The 14,758-nt window shown below is 35.4% G+C and overlaps 1 protein-coding gene across 2 annotated transcripts in view; it reads left to right on the top strand.

Annotated features, from left to right (window-relative positions):
• RAD23B (RAD23 homolog B, nucleotide excision repair protein) overlaps positions 1 to 14,758 on the top strand; it is a 45,825-nt gene extending 31,067 nt beyond the window's left edge. For both annotated transcript variants that reach the window (XM_072727779.1, XM_072727777.1), the window contains 5 exons: positions 982 to 1,109; positions 3,873 to 4,005; positions 5,709 to 5,836; positions 6,761 to 6,931; positions 11,564 to 14,758. In XM_072727779.1, the coding sequence (XP_072583880.1) occupies positions 982 to 1,109; positions 3,873 to 4,005; positions 5,709 to 5,836; positions 6,761 to 6,931; positions 11,564 to 11,677 (674 nt within the window). In that variant the 3' untranslated portion in view covers positions 11,678 to 14,758. The remainder of the gene's footprint in view (positions 1 to 981; positions 1,110 to 3,872; positions 4,006 to 5,708; positions 5,837 to 6,760; positions 6,932 to 11,563) is intronic.

Below are 14,758 nucleotides of genomic sequence, written 5' to 3'. Positions count from 1 at the left end.
ACATTTCCACAAAGAGCGAGTTTGGGTTGGAGGCAGCCTGTGGGAAGTGACTCCCTGGGATAACAGTGCTTGGGGCTTTGCACCAACTCTGTATGGTATGTGAAAGTCTGACTTTCCTCCTTCTAACCTCTGCTTTGATGATGAAAGGTGTCAAGGGAAAACTAAAGTTGTTAACAGTTAAATAGATTGCTTGAAATGTCCCTCCTACTTGTTTTCAAAAAGTAGTTCATCTGTCTCCTCTAGGTTGTCTTCTCTGATCTGCTAATTCTGTCCTGTATTTGTCATACATTTGTATCTGATATTTTTATTGTATTTATACGTTAGTTTTCTGTTGCTACTATGGTAAGTTAACCACAGATTTCTTTGTCTGAAACAACACAGATTTAAGGCACAGTAGGTTAGAGGTCTAACATAGTACTCACTGTACTAAAATCAAGGAGCTAAATCACTGGGCTACCATCAGGACTGCAGTCCTTTTTGTACACTCTGGAGGGAATCTGTTCTATGTCCTTTCAACTCTTCTGGAGGCTATGCACATTCCTTATAGCCCCTTCCTCTATAGTCAAAGGCAGCAGCATAGCATCTGTGACCTTGCATCTTTCCTTTTGTCCTTACATCTGCTTCTTGGACCCTCCCATCTGTTTTCCTTCTTCTTTTAAGGACCCTTGTGATTACATTGGGCCCACCCAGATAATCCAGGATAATTTCCCTCTCTTAAAGTCAGCTGATTAACAACCTTAATTCCACTTTGCCTTGTAACCTAACATATTTATAGGTTGTTGGCGGGTGGGGGGGGTATTATTCTACTTACCATATTATATATGTTGTAGTTTGTACTGTTAATCGTCTTTGTGTCCCTTTGCCCTGTAGTGCCAGAAGCATTATATATACATACACACTCAAGAAATATGGGAGAAATGTATATTAAATGTTGCCTTTCTTTCCCTCCCCACACACACTTTTTTTTTTTTTATTTTTTAGTGACAGGTCAGTCTTATGAGAATATGGTAACTGAGATCATGTCAATGGGATATGAACGAGAACAAGTGATTGCAGCCCTGAGAGCCAGTTTCAACAACCCTGACAGAGCAGTGGAGTATCTTTTAATGGTGAGAAATATTTCGCTTTATTCTAGTTTAAGACCAAAATATCAAAGATTTTAGGAATAACAACAGTTCATGGGAGAATGAGAGTATGTGCTAGTAATTTACATAATGCTTTCATTTTTCTTAATATGTTAACATTTTGTGTTGGTAAAATGTAACCTAAAAGATTTTGATGTAAAAAAATTAAATAAATTAAATAAATAAATAAATAAATAAATAAATAAATAAATAAATAAATAAATAAATGATTTTGATGTGATTTTTTTAGATAGGAAAGGACATGGCTAAATGAGTTGTAAAATTGGCTGTCCAAAATAAAATAAAATAAAATAAAATTGGCTGTCCACTCGGAGTACTACCTTCTGCCCCATTCATGTCATCCTCAAAGGATGACAGTTTGTGTGTTTGGAGGGTGGGGACAGAAAAATCTAATCTACCCTTTTAGTAGCTTTATGGATGGCCAGCATACTTCCGGATATACAGTTTCTTTTTTTAAAGACATTATTTTTATTTTATTTGACAGAGAGAGTGAGAGCACAAGCTGGGGGAGGGAGAAGGAGAAGCAGGCTTCCCTCTTGAATGGGGAGCCCGATGTGGGGCTCGATCCCAGGACCGCAGGATCATGACCTGAACCAAAGGCCAGACGCTTAACCCGCCTGAGCCACCCAGGCACCTCTCCTGGATGTGTACTATTGAGGACATTAATTAATTCAGTTGGCTGGTTTGAACAATTTGGATTCTGGATTTTTGTAAGGGTTTAGGAAAAGTTTTAGAAGAAAAAAAAAAGGAAGAGTTTTAGATTATAGACTCTTTAATTTACTATCTTTCCATCCATTCCCTGTTACCTGACATAACATTGTGTATTTAATTCACTGTTACTTGCCTAGTTCCATTGGCATTTGAATTGTTAGCTTATTTATGGTCAGTAGTAGTCAAGAGATTTTCACAAACATTGGTTTCTGATGCCTGGAGTGACATCTAATGCCAGCAGCCATTACCCTGGATGTGATTCATTATGCTTAATTCTTTATATGTTTATGATTCTGGCTTCTGATTTATTGAGAAATGGAAGCATTTGCCATATCTTCCCTTACCCATATGTAATATTTCCTTTTCATTCTTCTTTCACAATCTGTGCGGCTTTCATAAAGACTTATTTTAATATGTTGTATATGAAAAGTCTTGTAAATCATCCATCAAAATAGTGTTCCAAAAGTTTCAGTGCAGTTAACTTCAGAAGACAAATGCTACCAACTTAGAAAAAGCATCACCTAAATATTGAAATATTTAAGATTCTCTTTTTTTTGAAATATTTAAGATTCTTATATGAACTTTTTAAGTTTTGAATAATCAACTTTAATTTTTTGCATGTGATACTTTCTGGATGACACTTTCTCAGAACCATGTATCTGTAGAGGAGATCTCCTCATTTGGCCACTGTTGCCACTGCCTCTGTCTCCATTAGACCTTTTATCCCTAGAGATCATTTCAGAATTGCACATGCATCAAAACCTGTTTCTGTGGGTAATTTTTTTTTTTTTTTTAAGATTTTATTTATTTATTCATGAAAGACACAGAGGAGAGAGAGAGGCAGAGACACAGGCAGAGGGAGAAGCAGCCTCCATTCAGGGAGCCTGATGTAGGACTCAATCCCAGGACTCCAGGATCACGCCCTGGGCCGAAGGCAGGCGCTAAACTGCTAAGCCACCCAGGGAACCCCTCTTTGGGTAATTTTAAGGCTAGGGTTACAAATGCAAACCTTTCTATCACAGAGCTGCTGAAAGTTTCTATAAAGTTCAGAATTAACTAAAGTAATGTATAGCATAAAAAACAAACATGCCCAATTTTAGTAAGATTTGTATTGATATTGTAAAATTCTAATAGCCTTTTAAAAATGTACATTATTGGGATCTCTGGGTGGTGCAGCGGTTTGGCACCTGCCTTTGGCCCAGGGCGCGATCCTGGAGACCCGGGATCGAATCCCACATCAGGCTCCCGGTGCATGGAGCCTGCTTCTCCCTCTGCCTGTGTCTCTGCCTCTCTCTCTCTCTCTGTGACTATCATAAATAAATAAAAATTAAAAAAATAAATAAAAAATAAAAAAAATGTACATTATTATATGCCAAGTTTATGATCTTTGATGTTAGATGTAATGTGTTTGCTATATGTAATCATTTTTATGACTTATGTTTTAAATTACAAATCTCTTTATACCTTAGATCTACACTGCCTAGTAAAATAGCTGTTAAATACTATTAGTACAGGTAGCTGTTTGAATTTAATAAAATTAAAAGTATATTAAAAAATTAGGGCAGCCCGGGTGGCTCAGTGGTTTAGTGTGGCCTTCAGCCCAGGGTGTGATCCTGGAGACCCGGGAGCAAGTCCCACATCTGGCTCCCTGCATGGAGCCTGCTTCTCCCTCGGCCTCTCTCTCTGTGTCTCTCATGAATGAATGGATAAAATCTTTAAAAAAAAAAAAAAAAATTTAGCACAGAGAACATTTTTTCATCATGGAAACTTCTGGACAGTGCTGCCTTACATTATAGCAATATACATTCTTCTATACCATGCTCAGATCATTTCTAATCATTTGAATATATGCAGCTTTCAGATAAGTCTTAATCCTTTTAATTGAAACAGATGTCTGTTTGATGCTTTTGTAAATTAGACAAGCATGTTAAATAGATCAGTAAATCTTTTACTTTGTATTGTATTGAACTAACTTTGAATGACAAGCTATTTTAAAGCTGGAAAATTGTATTGTAGGGGATCCCTGGAGATAGAGAGAGTCAGGCTGTGGTGGACACCCCTCCCGCAGTCAGCACTGGGGCTCCTCCATCTTCGGTGGCAGCTGCTGCAGCAACTACAACAGCATCAACAACCACAGCGAGTCCTGGAGGTTAGTCTGGGCTGCTGGAAGTTGGAGGGGGCACGGTCCTGAGTTTCTAACATATGGTTAATCTGAGGTAAGGCTTGTCCCTGGAGCATCTGGAGGACTTTTCACACAAGGTCTCTATCCATTAATGTTAGAGAAGAGCCCAAAACGAATTCTCCCAAGTAGCTGTTACATATCTTCTTGCTGAGGCCTTAGCATTGTAATTTTGGCAAAGGGCATTTGTTTAGCCTATTTCAAGGAAGAAATGCTTTCCAGTTCACATTTTGTGTTACATTCTGAAGCCAGAATGTTTGCTCACCTTGTCTCTTCTCTCTCCCTATGAATGTCATAAAATATGTATAATTTCAAAGCCAATAGGATCCTAGTGGTTATTATACCACCAAAGAAATAAAACACTGAGAAGCTTGAAGACTTGTATCTAGAGGTAAAAGCCAAGCTTGAATTTACCTCCCTGTACTGGCCAGCACCTACCCTTCCATTGCTAAAGGTGTGACTACAGAGGAAGGCCTGGTAGGCCCAGGAATTAACTGCATTCTCCTTCAGTCTCCTTCTGTATGCTGTATTGATAAAGTAATTTAAACTGTTAATTTTGAAGAAGCCCTTCTTTGATGCTTTTCCTAGCTCTACTTAAGACAGTCAGCTCTGGTTGACAAAAAGCCCTGAGCATTTTGTGTACAGTTTACCAGAGGACAGGCTTTTCATTTCTTCAGAGTTGGCATGAGAATGGAAAGACGAGGCCACAGATTTGATTCAGATATGGGCTCCTATCCCATTTAGCTGTACTTAGTGTGTGAACTTAGTTTCTGAGTCTGAATTTCTTCATCTATAAAACTGGTGTCACAGAAAGGATACTTCCCATACTCCTATGGCCATTTTAATTTGAATGATTTTCTTGAGTAATTTAAGAAATAACATCTAAAGAATTCTCATTAGAATTAGTAACCTCAAAAACATAATTACACGCAATTTTTGACTTACTAAGAATAATCAGACAACCACACTACCTCCAAAATGTTGCAAGTTCTGTATCTTATTTGGCATCCTTAATATTTATTATTGTTATGGGACTTTGGACTAACAAGCTCTAAATATATTAGTACCAACTTGACTTGTATCTTATTTATCTCAAGCATTTATGTGTTATAAATGTTTGAAGTTTAATGATCATAACCAAAGTTGTTTTTCTAATTGTAGTTCAAGTTTGTGTTAACAAAACTTCTTATCTACATATCTGAACTTTTTAATTTTTAAGTATTATTTTTCACTTATTTGGTTTAGAATTTCCAGGGCATTCAAGCTCAGATTGTTTTGTTTGTTTTTTGTTTTCTTAAGGGTTTGGTTGTTTATAAAATAAGCAGGTTTTTTCATTTTGTTAGTCCTGGGTATATATTTAGGAACAATTTTAGTACTTTTTATTTGATAGAGTACATGAAGGTCATAAATTCTCATTATTTGATAATATTGAGTGCCCAGGACAATTGAGGAAAACGTCATTCTATACTCTCTGCCTATGCTAATAGTAATTTCTGTACTATAAGACTTGCTTGTTGGTACAATTGAAAAATTTTTGTCATTATTTATTTTTATGTACATCTGAGAACAACTATTTTTTACTTGTCAGCATTTGCTGTCTAAAATTCTGATTGAACCAGCCTTTTGTATGTGTAATGGCTGCTTTTGTTTAAAAATATTTATGTATTTTTTAGGACATCCCCTTGAATTTTTACGGAATCAGCCTCAATTTCAACAGATGAGACAAATTATTCAACAGAATCCTTCCCTGCTCCCAGCATTGCTACAACAGATAGGTCGAGAAAATCCTCAATTACTGCAGGTAACTATTTAATTAGAGTTAATTTCAAAAGTGAATTTCTAAAGTATATCATATTTTTTAAAGTCTATGAGTACTCCCTTTCCCTCCCACAAGCTCCATAAACTTTTTCTGAGCTGCACTCAATAGAACATACTATAGGTTAGATGTACTTAAAAAAAAAGAGAGTGTGTTGGGGGTGGAGGTTAGGTTAATTTAAATTGATCAGCTACTAACACTTTACATCCTTGGGGAAATACTTTATTAAAGAATCTGAGAAACTCTTTACCATAGAAACTGTTTGTAAAATCTTTTTTTCCCAAACTTATTATCAGTGCAGCACTGCCTCTTAAAGACATACCCATGGGCTTATTTAATGCTCAAGTCACAAAGTAAGTTTTATACAGCTTTGTACTGCCTACTAGTGTGGAAGATACAGAAGTTCTGTTTCTTTTTATAGGCCCCAAGTAATTTTTTTAACGTTAATTTGGGGAAATGGATGCATTTATGAGAGAGAATTTATTTTTTGTTTTTTAAATTTTGTTTATTTGAGAGCAAGAGAGCATGAAAAGAGAGAGGAGGGAGAGGGAGAAGCAGACCCTCTGCTGAGTAGGGAAGCCTGATGTGGGGCTCCATCCTAGGACCCTGGGATTATGACCTGAGCCAGAGGCAGCTGCTTAACCAACTGAACCACCCAGGCAACCCTGAAAGAGAATTTGAATTCTTTTAATTCTTCGCTGTTTACCTCACTCAGAAGTACCAGGTTTCGTTAATATTATAAGAGAGATCACATTCTTCCAAAGATTAAATAATGCAGAATCATTCTAAAAATAAGGCAGTTGCAAAGTTCTAGCTTTCTCTCATATTTGTACTTAGAATTCTTAGTTTCCTGAAGATACTTTGTCATGCATTGGTTTTTTGTTTTTTCTGTTCTTCAAATTACCACAGCAAATTAGCCAGCACCAGGAGCATTTTATTCAGATGTTAAATGAACCAGTTCAAGAAGCTGGTGGTCAAGGAGGAGGGGGTGGAGGTGGCAGTGGAGGAATTGCAGAAGCCGGAAGTGGTCATATGAACTACATTCAAGTAACACCTCAGGAAAAAGAAGCTATAGAAAGGGTGAGTAGAAGTAAAGCTGAAAATTCAGTTCTTCAGTCACACTAGCCACATTTTAGATGCTCATTAGTCACATGGGGCTAGTGGCTGCTGCCTTGGGAGCACAGATATAGAATATTTCTGCCACTGGTGATATTATATTGGACAGAGCCAAATATAGCACTGATCTAAGGTTTAACAGTAGGTAAAGACCGTGTATTTTTCATCCCTGCTCTCACATCTTGGTCTTTGTGAAGCCAAGGGACTAACAATGAATGCCAATCTAGCTTTATAAAATAGTTATAAATATTTTTAAAAATTAAAAATTTCATCTAGGTCTTAAAATTTATGAAGAAAATTATATTAAAGTGAATGCCTAACTCAAGATTATTCATTTTTTTAAATTTTACTTTACTGCTGTCACTAGAGTGTAAAATAGATATGTATGTGAATTATATATAAAAAATATGTACGTTAAACATCAGAACCTGATACCATGATTCTGTTTTCATCCTTACTAGGTTAACCAGTTCACATGAGGCACTGCAGTAACTTAGTTTGTATGATACAAAGACAAGTCGTTCATTTTTCTCTGGCCTTTAGTGTTAATATTTGTAAATAGGGAATCAGTTACTGCCCTGTCTTATCTTAGCAAGTGTGTTGAGATGGAAGTCTTATAAAGAGCATTTTAATACTTAGAAAATCATTTGAAAGATATTTTGTCCATATATATGATAAAACATTTCAAGTGTTCAAGGTTTATAATTACATGTTTCTTCAAAGATACTTTATCCTGCTAATATTTCCCCCCTCAAGTAACTGAAGTTGAGTGAATGATACTTGCCTCAATTATTCTATAGCATTTTTAAATTTTTTATTATTACTTTCTTTTAATGGTTAGGGGTATCAGTTTTTGATTTCTGTTTTGGAGAAGATTTTTTTCTTTTGTTGCTTGTGCCTTTGGTGTCATACTAAGAGAAGTTGCCTAATGGAAGGTCAGAACAGAAGACTGACTCCTGTTTTTTCTCTGAAGACTTACATAGCTCTTGTATTTAGGTCTATGTGATCTTTTGTGAATTTTTGTTTGTAGTGTGAGGTGTAGAAGTTTAGCTTCTTGTTTTTTGTATTTGGATGTCCAGCACCGTTTACTGAAAATTCTGCTCTTTCTCCATTAAATTGTCCTGCATCCTTGTTGAAAATCAAATAGCCATAATTGTGAGGGTTCACTGGGCTTTCAGTTCTGTTCCAGTGATCTATATGCTTATCTTATGCCGATACCTCACAGTCTTGATTACTGTGGCTTTTTTGTGGTTAGTTTTGAAATCTCCAGTTTTCTTTTCTCAAGATTGTTTTGGCTATTCTGGATCCCTTGCATTTCTCTATCAATTTTAAGATCCACTTGTCTGATTTCTAGAAGAAACGCGAAACCAAAAACTGATTGGGATTTTAATACTCTGTATTTTTTCTGCAGATCGGTTTGGAGAGTAGTGCCATGTTAGCAACATTCTCACCAAGCCATAAACAAGAGTTGCCTTTCCATTTATTAGATTTTCTGTAATTTCAGACATGTTCTATAGTCTTTGGTTTGTACTTCTTTTGTTAAATTTATTCCTCAGCATTTTCATTCTTTTTGATGCTGCTATAAATGGAAATGTTTTTCTTAATTTTAGTTTTGGATTGTTCATTGCTTAGCTGTATAGAAATACAACTTCTATCTTACAACCTTCCTGAACTCCTTTATTAATTCTGATAATTTGTTTCTTAAGATTTCCTATTTGTAGAATATCATTTGCAATTAGTTTTAATTTAATTCTTTTCCAGTATGGATGCCCTTCCTTTCTTTCTCTCTTCTTTTCTTTTCTATTCCATTTTTCCGTCTTTTCCTTTTCTTTTCTTTCCTTACTTCCTCTTTTTCTTTCTTTCGTGCCTTTTTGTGCCTAATTGTCTTGCCTACAGCTTTCTGTATACATGTATTGTTGAGTAGAAATGATGAGAGTCAACATCTTTTGTCTTGTCCCCAATCTTGAGAGACCTTTCATCCTTAAGTATGATGTTAGCTGTGAGTTTTCCTAGATTCCCTTTATCAGGCTGAGGGAGTTCCTTTCTGTTCTAGTTTATTGAGTGTTTTTATCACAAAAGGGTATTAGATTTTGTCAGATGCTTTTTATGTGTTGAGATGACAGTATGGTTTTGTTCTCTTTTTTGTTAACACTTTATTACATTGATTTTTGTATGTTGGACCAGTCTTGCATTCCTAGGATAAATCCCACTTGATTATGGTGGATAGTCCTTTTTATATATTGCTGGATTTGGTTTGCCAGTGTTTTGTTGAAGATTTCTGCAGCTGTATTCATAAGGAATATTGGTTTGTGGCTTTTTGTGTGTTTGATGATTTTGTCTGGTTGGGTATCAGTAATACTTGGCCTCATTGAAGAATGAGGAAGTATTCCCCCTTTGCTGTTGGTTGGAAGAGTTTATAAAGAATAGTTTTAATTTATTCAACAGTCGGTAGAATTCACCAATAAAATTATCTGGGCCTGGATTTTCTTTTTGGGAAATTTTGTAATTACTAATTCAATCTCTCCATTTGTTATGAAGGGCTATTCAGATTTTCTGTTTCTTGAGTCAGTTTTGGTGGTTTTGTCTTTCTAGGAATTTGTGTATTTCATCAGCATTATCTAATTTGTTAGCATACAACTGTTCACAGTATTTTCCTAAAATGGTTATTTCTATAAAAAGTAGTTAGTGTTTCCACGTTTCTGATGTTAGTAATTTGAATCCTCGGATTTCTTTCTTTTTTTCCCCCTGATCAGCTAAAATGTTTGTCAGTGTTGTTACTCTGAAGAAAAAAAACAACTTCTGGTTTTATTGATTCTATTTTTCTAGTCTCTATTTTACATATTTTCTCTCTAATATTCTTTTTCTCCTGCTTGCTTTGGATTTCATTTTCTCTTTTTTCTAGTTTCATAAAATAGAACCTTAAATTATCTATTTAAGATCTGTCTTACTATAGATAATTACAGCTGTAAACTTCCCTCAAGGCACTGCTACAGCAGCATCCTTTAAGTTTTAGTGCGTGGGATGTTTTCATTCATCTCAAATGTTTTCTAATTTCCTTTGTGATTGCTTCTTTCATCCATTGGTTAAGGATTATGTTAATTTCCACAGATTTTGAATTTCCCAAATTTTCTTCTGTTACTGATTTCAGAGTTCATTTTACTGTGGTCAGAAAATGTATTTTGCACAATTTTAATCCTCTTAAATGTATCGAGACTAGTTCTGTCACCTAACATGTCTTTATGGAGAATATTTGATACATACTTGAAAAGGATGAGTGATCTGTTGTCAAGTGTCCCATAAATGTCTATTAGGTCTAGTTGATTTGTAATGTTGTTCAAATCTATTTCCTTGTCAGTCTCCTGCCTGATTGTTGTGTCCAGCATTGAATGTGGGGATATTGAAGTCTCCAACTACTATTAAATCACCATTTATTTCTCCCTTCAATTCTGGCAGTTTTTGTTTCATGTGTTTTGGGGTTCTGTTGTTACATGTCTTTATAACAAAGTCTTCCTGGTGGTTTATCATCAGAATATGTCCTTGTTTTTAGTAACAGTTTTTAATCACAGTGTGTATTGTCTGATATTAATATAGCCACTCCAAGCTTCCTTTTTGTAATTGTTTGTGTGGTATATATATCTTTTTTCATCCTTTTACTTTCAGCATATTTGTGTCTTTGAATCTAAAGTGTGTATCTTGTAGAAGCATATAGTTGGATCGTGCCCTATCTACCTTTTACTTCAGCTAGCCCAGCTTTAATCTGGACCAGACCTAGGTAACAAAATCATTTTTGAGCTTTTCTTTTCCTTTCATGGATGAATATTAATCATGCTGAATTGATACTTTTTTTTTAAGGTCATTTCTTGATACAGTCTAATACAAGGTGATTTAGACAGTTGAACAGAGGGTTCATAAATACTTGGCTGACAAATATATAGTACCTAATGAATTAGATAGTTGAGTGCTTAAAGACTTTCAAAATAAGCAGTCATTTTTGAATCAAAGTGATTTTTTTAATAGACTAGGAAAACCACTAAGTAGCTGGTATCACCATTTAAAATTCTATAAAAATTAAGCAGATATAGAGTACCCTAATCTTAATCTCAAAATACATCATGTAATATTATTAATAATTGACCACCCATTTTTCTAAGTGAGGAGATGGAGACTGATAGTTGAGCCTACTGACTTTCTTTACAAATAATTGGATGAAGTAGTTAAACAATCCTCTTTCATTGCTCTTATCTGTATCTTTCCTCCTTACATACTAAAAGCTGTTTGATTTACACATTTCTATAGGGTCATTTATTTTTAAACCACTGAAGTCAGCAACTAATTTTTATTGTAACACTGAGTGTTAGCAGAGTATCTGTTTGTCTAATGGCTTTAACTAGCAGCAGAATTTTGTTGGTCATTGATAAAGGAAAGGCAATAGGTCCCATCTAGTTGCTTGGGGTTGGACAGTGAATCCACACTGAGATAGGCATGTGTTCCATGTGTTGTTTTCAAAAGCTTTTTCATGTCTTCATGTTTTCAAATGCTGATCTGCCTCTACTGGTTCTGCTGGAACCCATGTGTGTTTTCTCTCTTTTCTTCTAGTTAAAGGCACTAGGATTTCCTGAAGGACTTGTGATACAAGCGTATTTTGCTTGTGAGAAGAATGAGAACTTGGCTGCCAATTTTCTTCTACAGCAAAACTTTGATGAAGATTGAAAGGGACTTTTTTTTTTTAATCTCACACTTCACACCAGTGCATTACACTAACTTTGTTCACTGGATTGTCTGGGATGACTTGGGCTCATATCCACAATACTTGGTATAAGGTAGTAGATTGTTGGGGGTGGGAGGGAGGGATCTAGGATATAGGGCAGGGATAAATACAGTGCATGTCTGCTTCAATTAGCAGATGCCGCAAATCCACACAGTGTGTAAAATATTATACAACCAAAAATCAGCTTTTGCAGGTCTTTATTTCTTCTATAAAACAGTAGGTAACTTTTCCTAGGTTTCACTCTTTTTAGTGTACTAGATCCAGAAATTTAGTGTAATGCCCTGCTTTATATTTCTTTGACTTAACATTGGTTTCAGAAAGAATCTTTGCTACCTAGAATTTACAGTCTCTATTTCATGGCAACACTGGATAATGGCTTTGTGAAATTGAAAAAATTTTGGAGCAACTGTAAACAGAAATGCCAAATTATTGATGGTTATTGTTGCTGCTTCAAATACGTATTGAATTAATGTGTAAGAAAGCCCATTCTTTCATGTTAAATACTTGGGGGGGGGGTCCTTTTCTTAAAATGAAAATAATTACTGCTATTTTAAAATTTCTTGATCATCGAATGTGAGACCCTTCTAACATGATTTAAGAAGCTGTACAAGTATAGGCAGAGTTATTTTCCTGTTTACATTTTTTTTTTTTGGTTTGTTTTGGGAAAAAATTGGTAGGTGTCTAATTACTGTTTACTTCATTGTTATATTGCAGTAAAAGTTTTAAAACCACCATTGCATGTTTGCTTTTGATGTATCCCTTTGTGAAATTAGCACTTTGGGGCCAATGGAGAAATGCAGCATTCACTATCCCTCTCTTCCCCTTCCCTCTGCAGAAATGTGTTTGTCAATAAGTCGTGAGTTCAAATTGCTGCCTTTTTTTAAACCCACAAAAATGCTGATTCAGTTCAAAATTAATGCAAATGTTTCAAAGCTGGGTTTCTGATATTTGTAAGTGTTTTCCTTATTAGATAAGAATGTATGACCATTAAAGTCATTAGGATTATATTACTTTCAAAAAAGAAGGTGGACAAAAGTATAATCCAGCATCTTTTATTGCATTGGAAAGACTGGTGGAATCTTCTGGAAAGGTTGGGAGATGCAGCTGGAAAAGTACTTTGGAAAATATACAATCAAGAATATCTCATGGCATATTAAAAGAAAAATCTTAATAGCAGTGTTGGCTTTTATTTGAATTTTTTTCAACTGTTTTTATTAGAATCTTCATTGGCATTATTATTTGATCATAAAGAGGGGGAATATGTCTACTTGTTGAGTTTTTCAAATCTTTTTTCCTGAATATAAATAAGACTGTTTAAAGGAATAGTTTTTTCCCCTGCCATCTGATACCAAGTAAAGAAAATGAATTTGCACAGATTTCTCCCTGCATAATCTCTTGGCAATAATCCTTAGCAAAGTTTGGGGATGACTTTTAAGCTTTTACGTCATGCATTCGTACCTGTCTCTCATGAAAATAAATGAGACCATGATTTCTCCCCACAGTGTTATCATGAGTTTAATCTTCATGTGTGTATTCCTTAAACACAGCAGACCTTTGGACTTTGTATTACCTGTATGTTTTATAATGGATCATGCAAAATGTCTCAGGAGAATAAAATAAGGATTTGTAAATATGTTCATCTTTCAAGGCAAAGCAAATGAGTTGGGAAGAGGGCATTTCTGGTCGAATAATGGAATGTTTTCATTTATTTAATGTCATTCTCTCTGCTGCCTAATTGTTCAGCATAGCAAAAACTGGAAAACAAAAAGCAAAGGAAAAAAAAAATCACACACACACCCCAGCAGCAGCCTCTTTGGAAAGTGACAGCAGAAGTTGGTGGCATGGAGTTTTTGTCCTTGGACAATAAAACCACAAATAGTGGGATTAATCATTATTATAAGAAGACAGTTGAGGCCAAGTTTTGACCATTCTTTACTTTATCTGCTGAAAGAATTAGCCAAGATGCTGTGAAAGACACAGGCTTTTTGTGACCTTTTGCTGTTGTCTTTTAATTTACAAACAGTTTTGATAAATCTCTTAATGTAAGTGGCTCTTTGACTTTGGAATTTTGCCTTTGAGGTATTCTGTTTCTTGAAATATTTTTATTGTTCAGTTGCTCTGGAAAATGTGAGGAAGTTTAAGTTTATATTAAATTCTTACTGCCATCCTTTAGTCAAATATGTCTTCACATTGTTTAAAAATATTATTTTCCAGCATATAATTTTTTCCTATACTACATGGCTAGGAGTCTAGAGAATTATAGAATATTTTCAGTACATCCACCATTGCACTTCTCATTTTTTAAAATGATCCCTTTGCCATATAGAATCTTAGATTGAGAGCTGACAGTGCCTGTGCCACCCATAGTTCTGTTTTCTTCAGTGATGGGCATGTTAAGGGGCCAGGTGCTAGGTCAGATTTATTGGGTCTCCTGTGTCCTCAATCAAAACATCAACACAGAGATGGAATACTTGCTGGACCATAGATCAGTGTTCATGAGGGCTTTTTGAAATTTTAAATTCCCTTTTTCCTCATGCTCTTGTACAGCAGCCAGCCTAATAAAACTACAAAATATTCGACCAAAATTAAGCAATTTCATGGTGTAAATCCTTCCTGACCAAGTCGGTTCTGGTGAGCTCCCTAGCCATGAGGCTTGGGTATAACCTGTCATGTTAGTTGACCTCCCACAGCCATTTTGTTCCCTGGCTTTGATCTTCTAAGTCAGGGACTGGCTAACTTCAGTCCCATGAGCTAGGAATGGTCTTTACGTTGTTTTCAAAAAAGGGTTTTATGATGTTGAAGATGATTATTCAAATTTTAGTGTTTATAGTTTTATCGAAACAACCATGCTCGTTTGTTTACATATTGCCTGTAGCTACTTTTGTGCCACAGAGGTTCACTGTTGGAGATGAGACGGGCCTACAAAGCCCAAATAATTACTGTCTGGCCTTTTACAGAAAAAACCACCGCTGTTTAGACTGTGACTCGCCCATCATATATTAAAGTGTATGATGCTTCCTGTT

This window comes from Vulpes vulpes, chromosome 12, assembly GCF_048418805.1.
Source record: "Vulpes vulpes isolate BD-2025 chromosome 12, VulVul3, whole genome shotgun sequence".
NCBI lineage: Eukaryota > Metazoa > Chordata > Mammalia > Carnivora > Canidae > Vulpes > Vulpes vulpes.
Note: the sequence above shows the minus strand (reverse complement) of the source record. Positions and strands in the feature narration are given on the sequence as shown.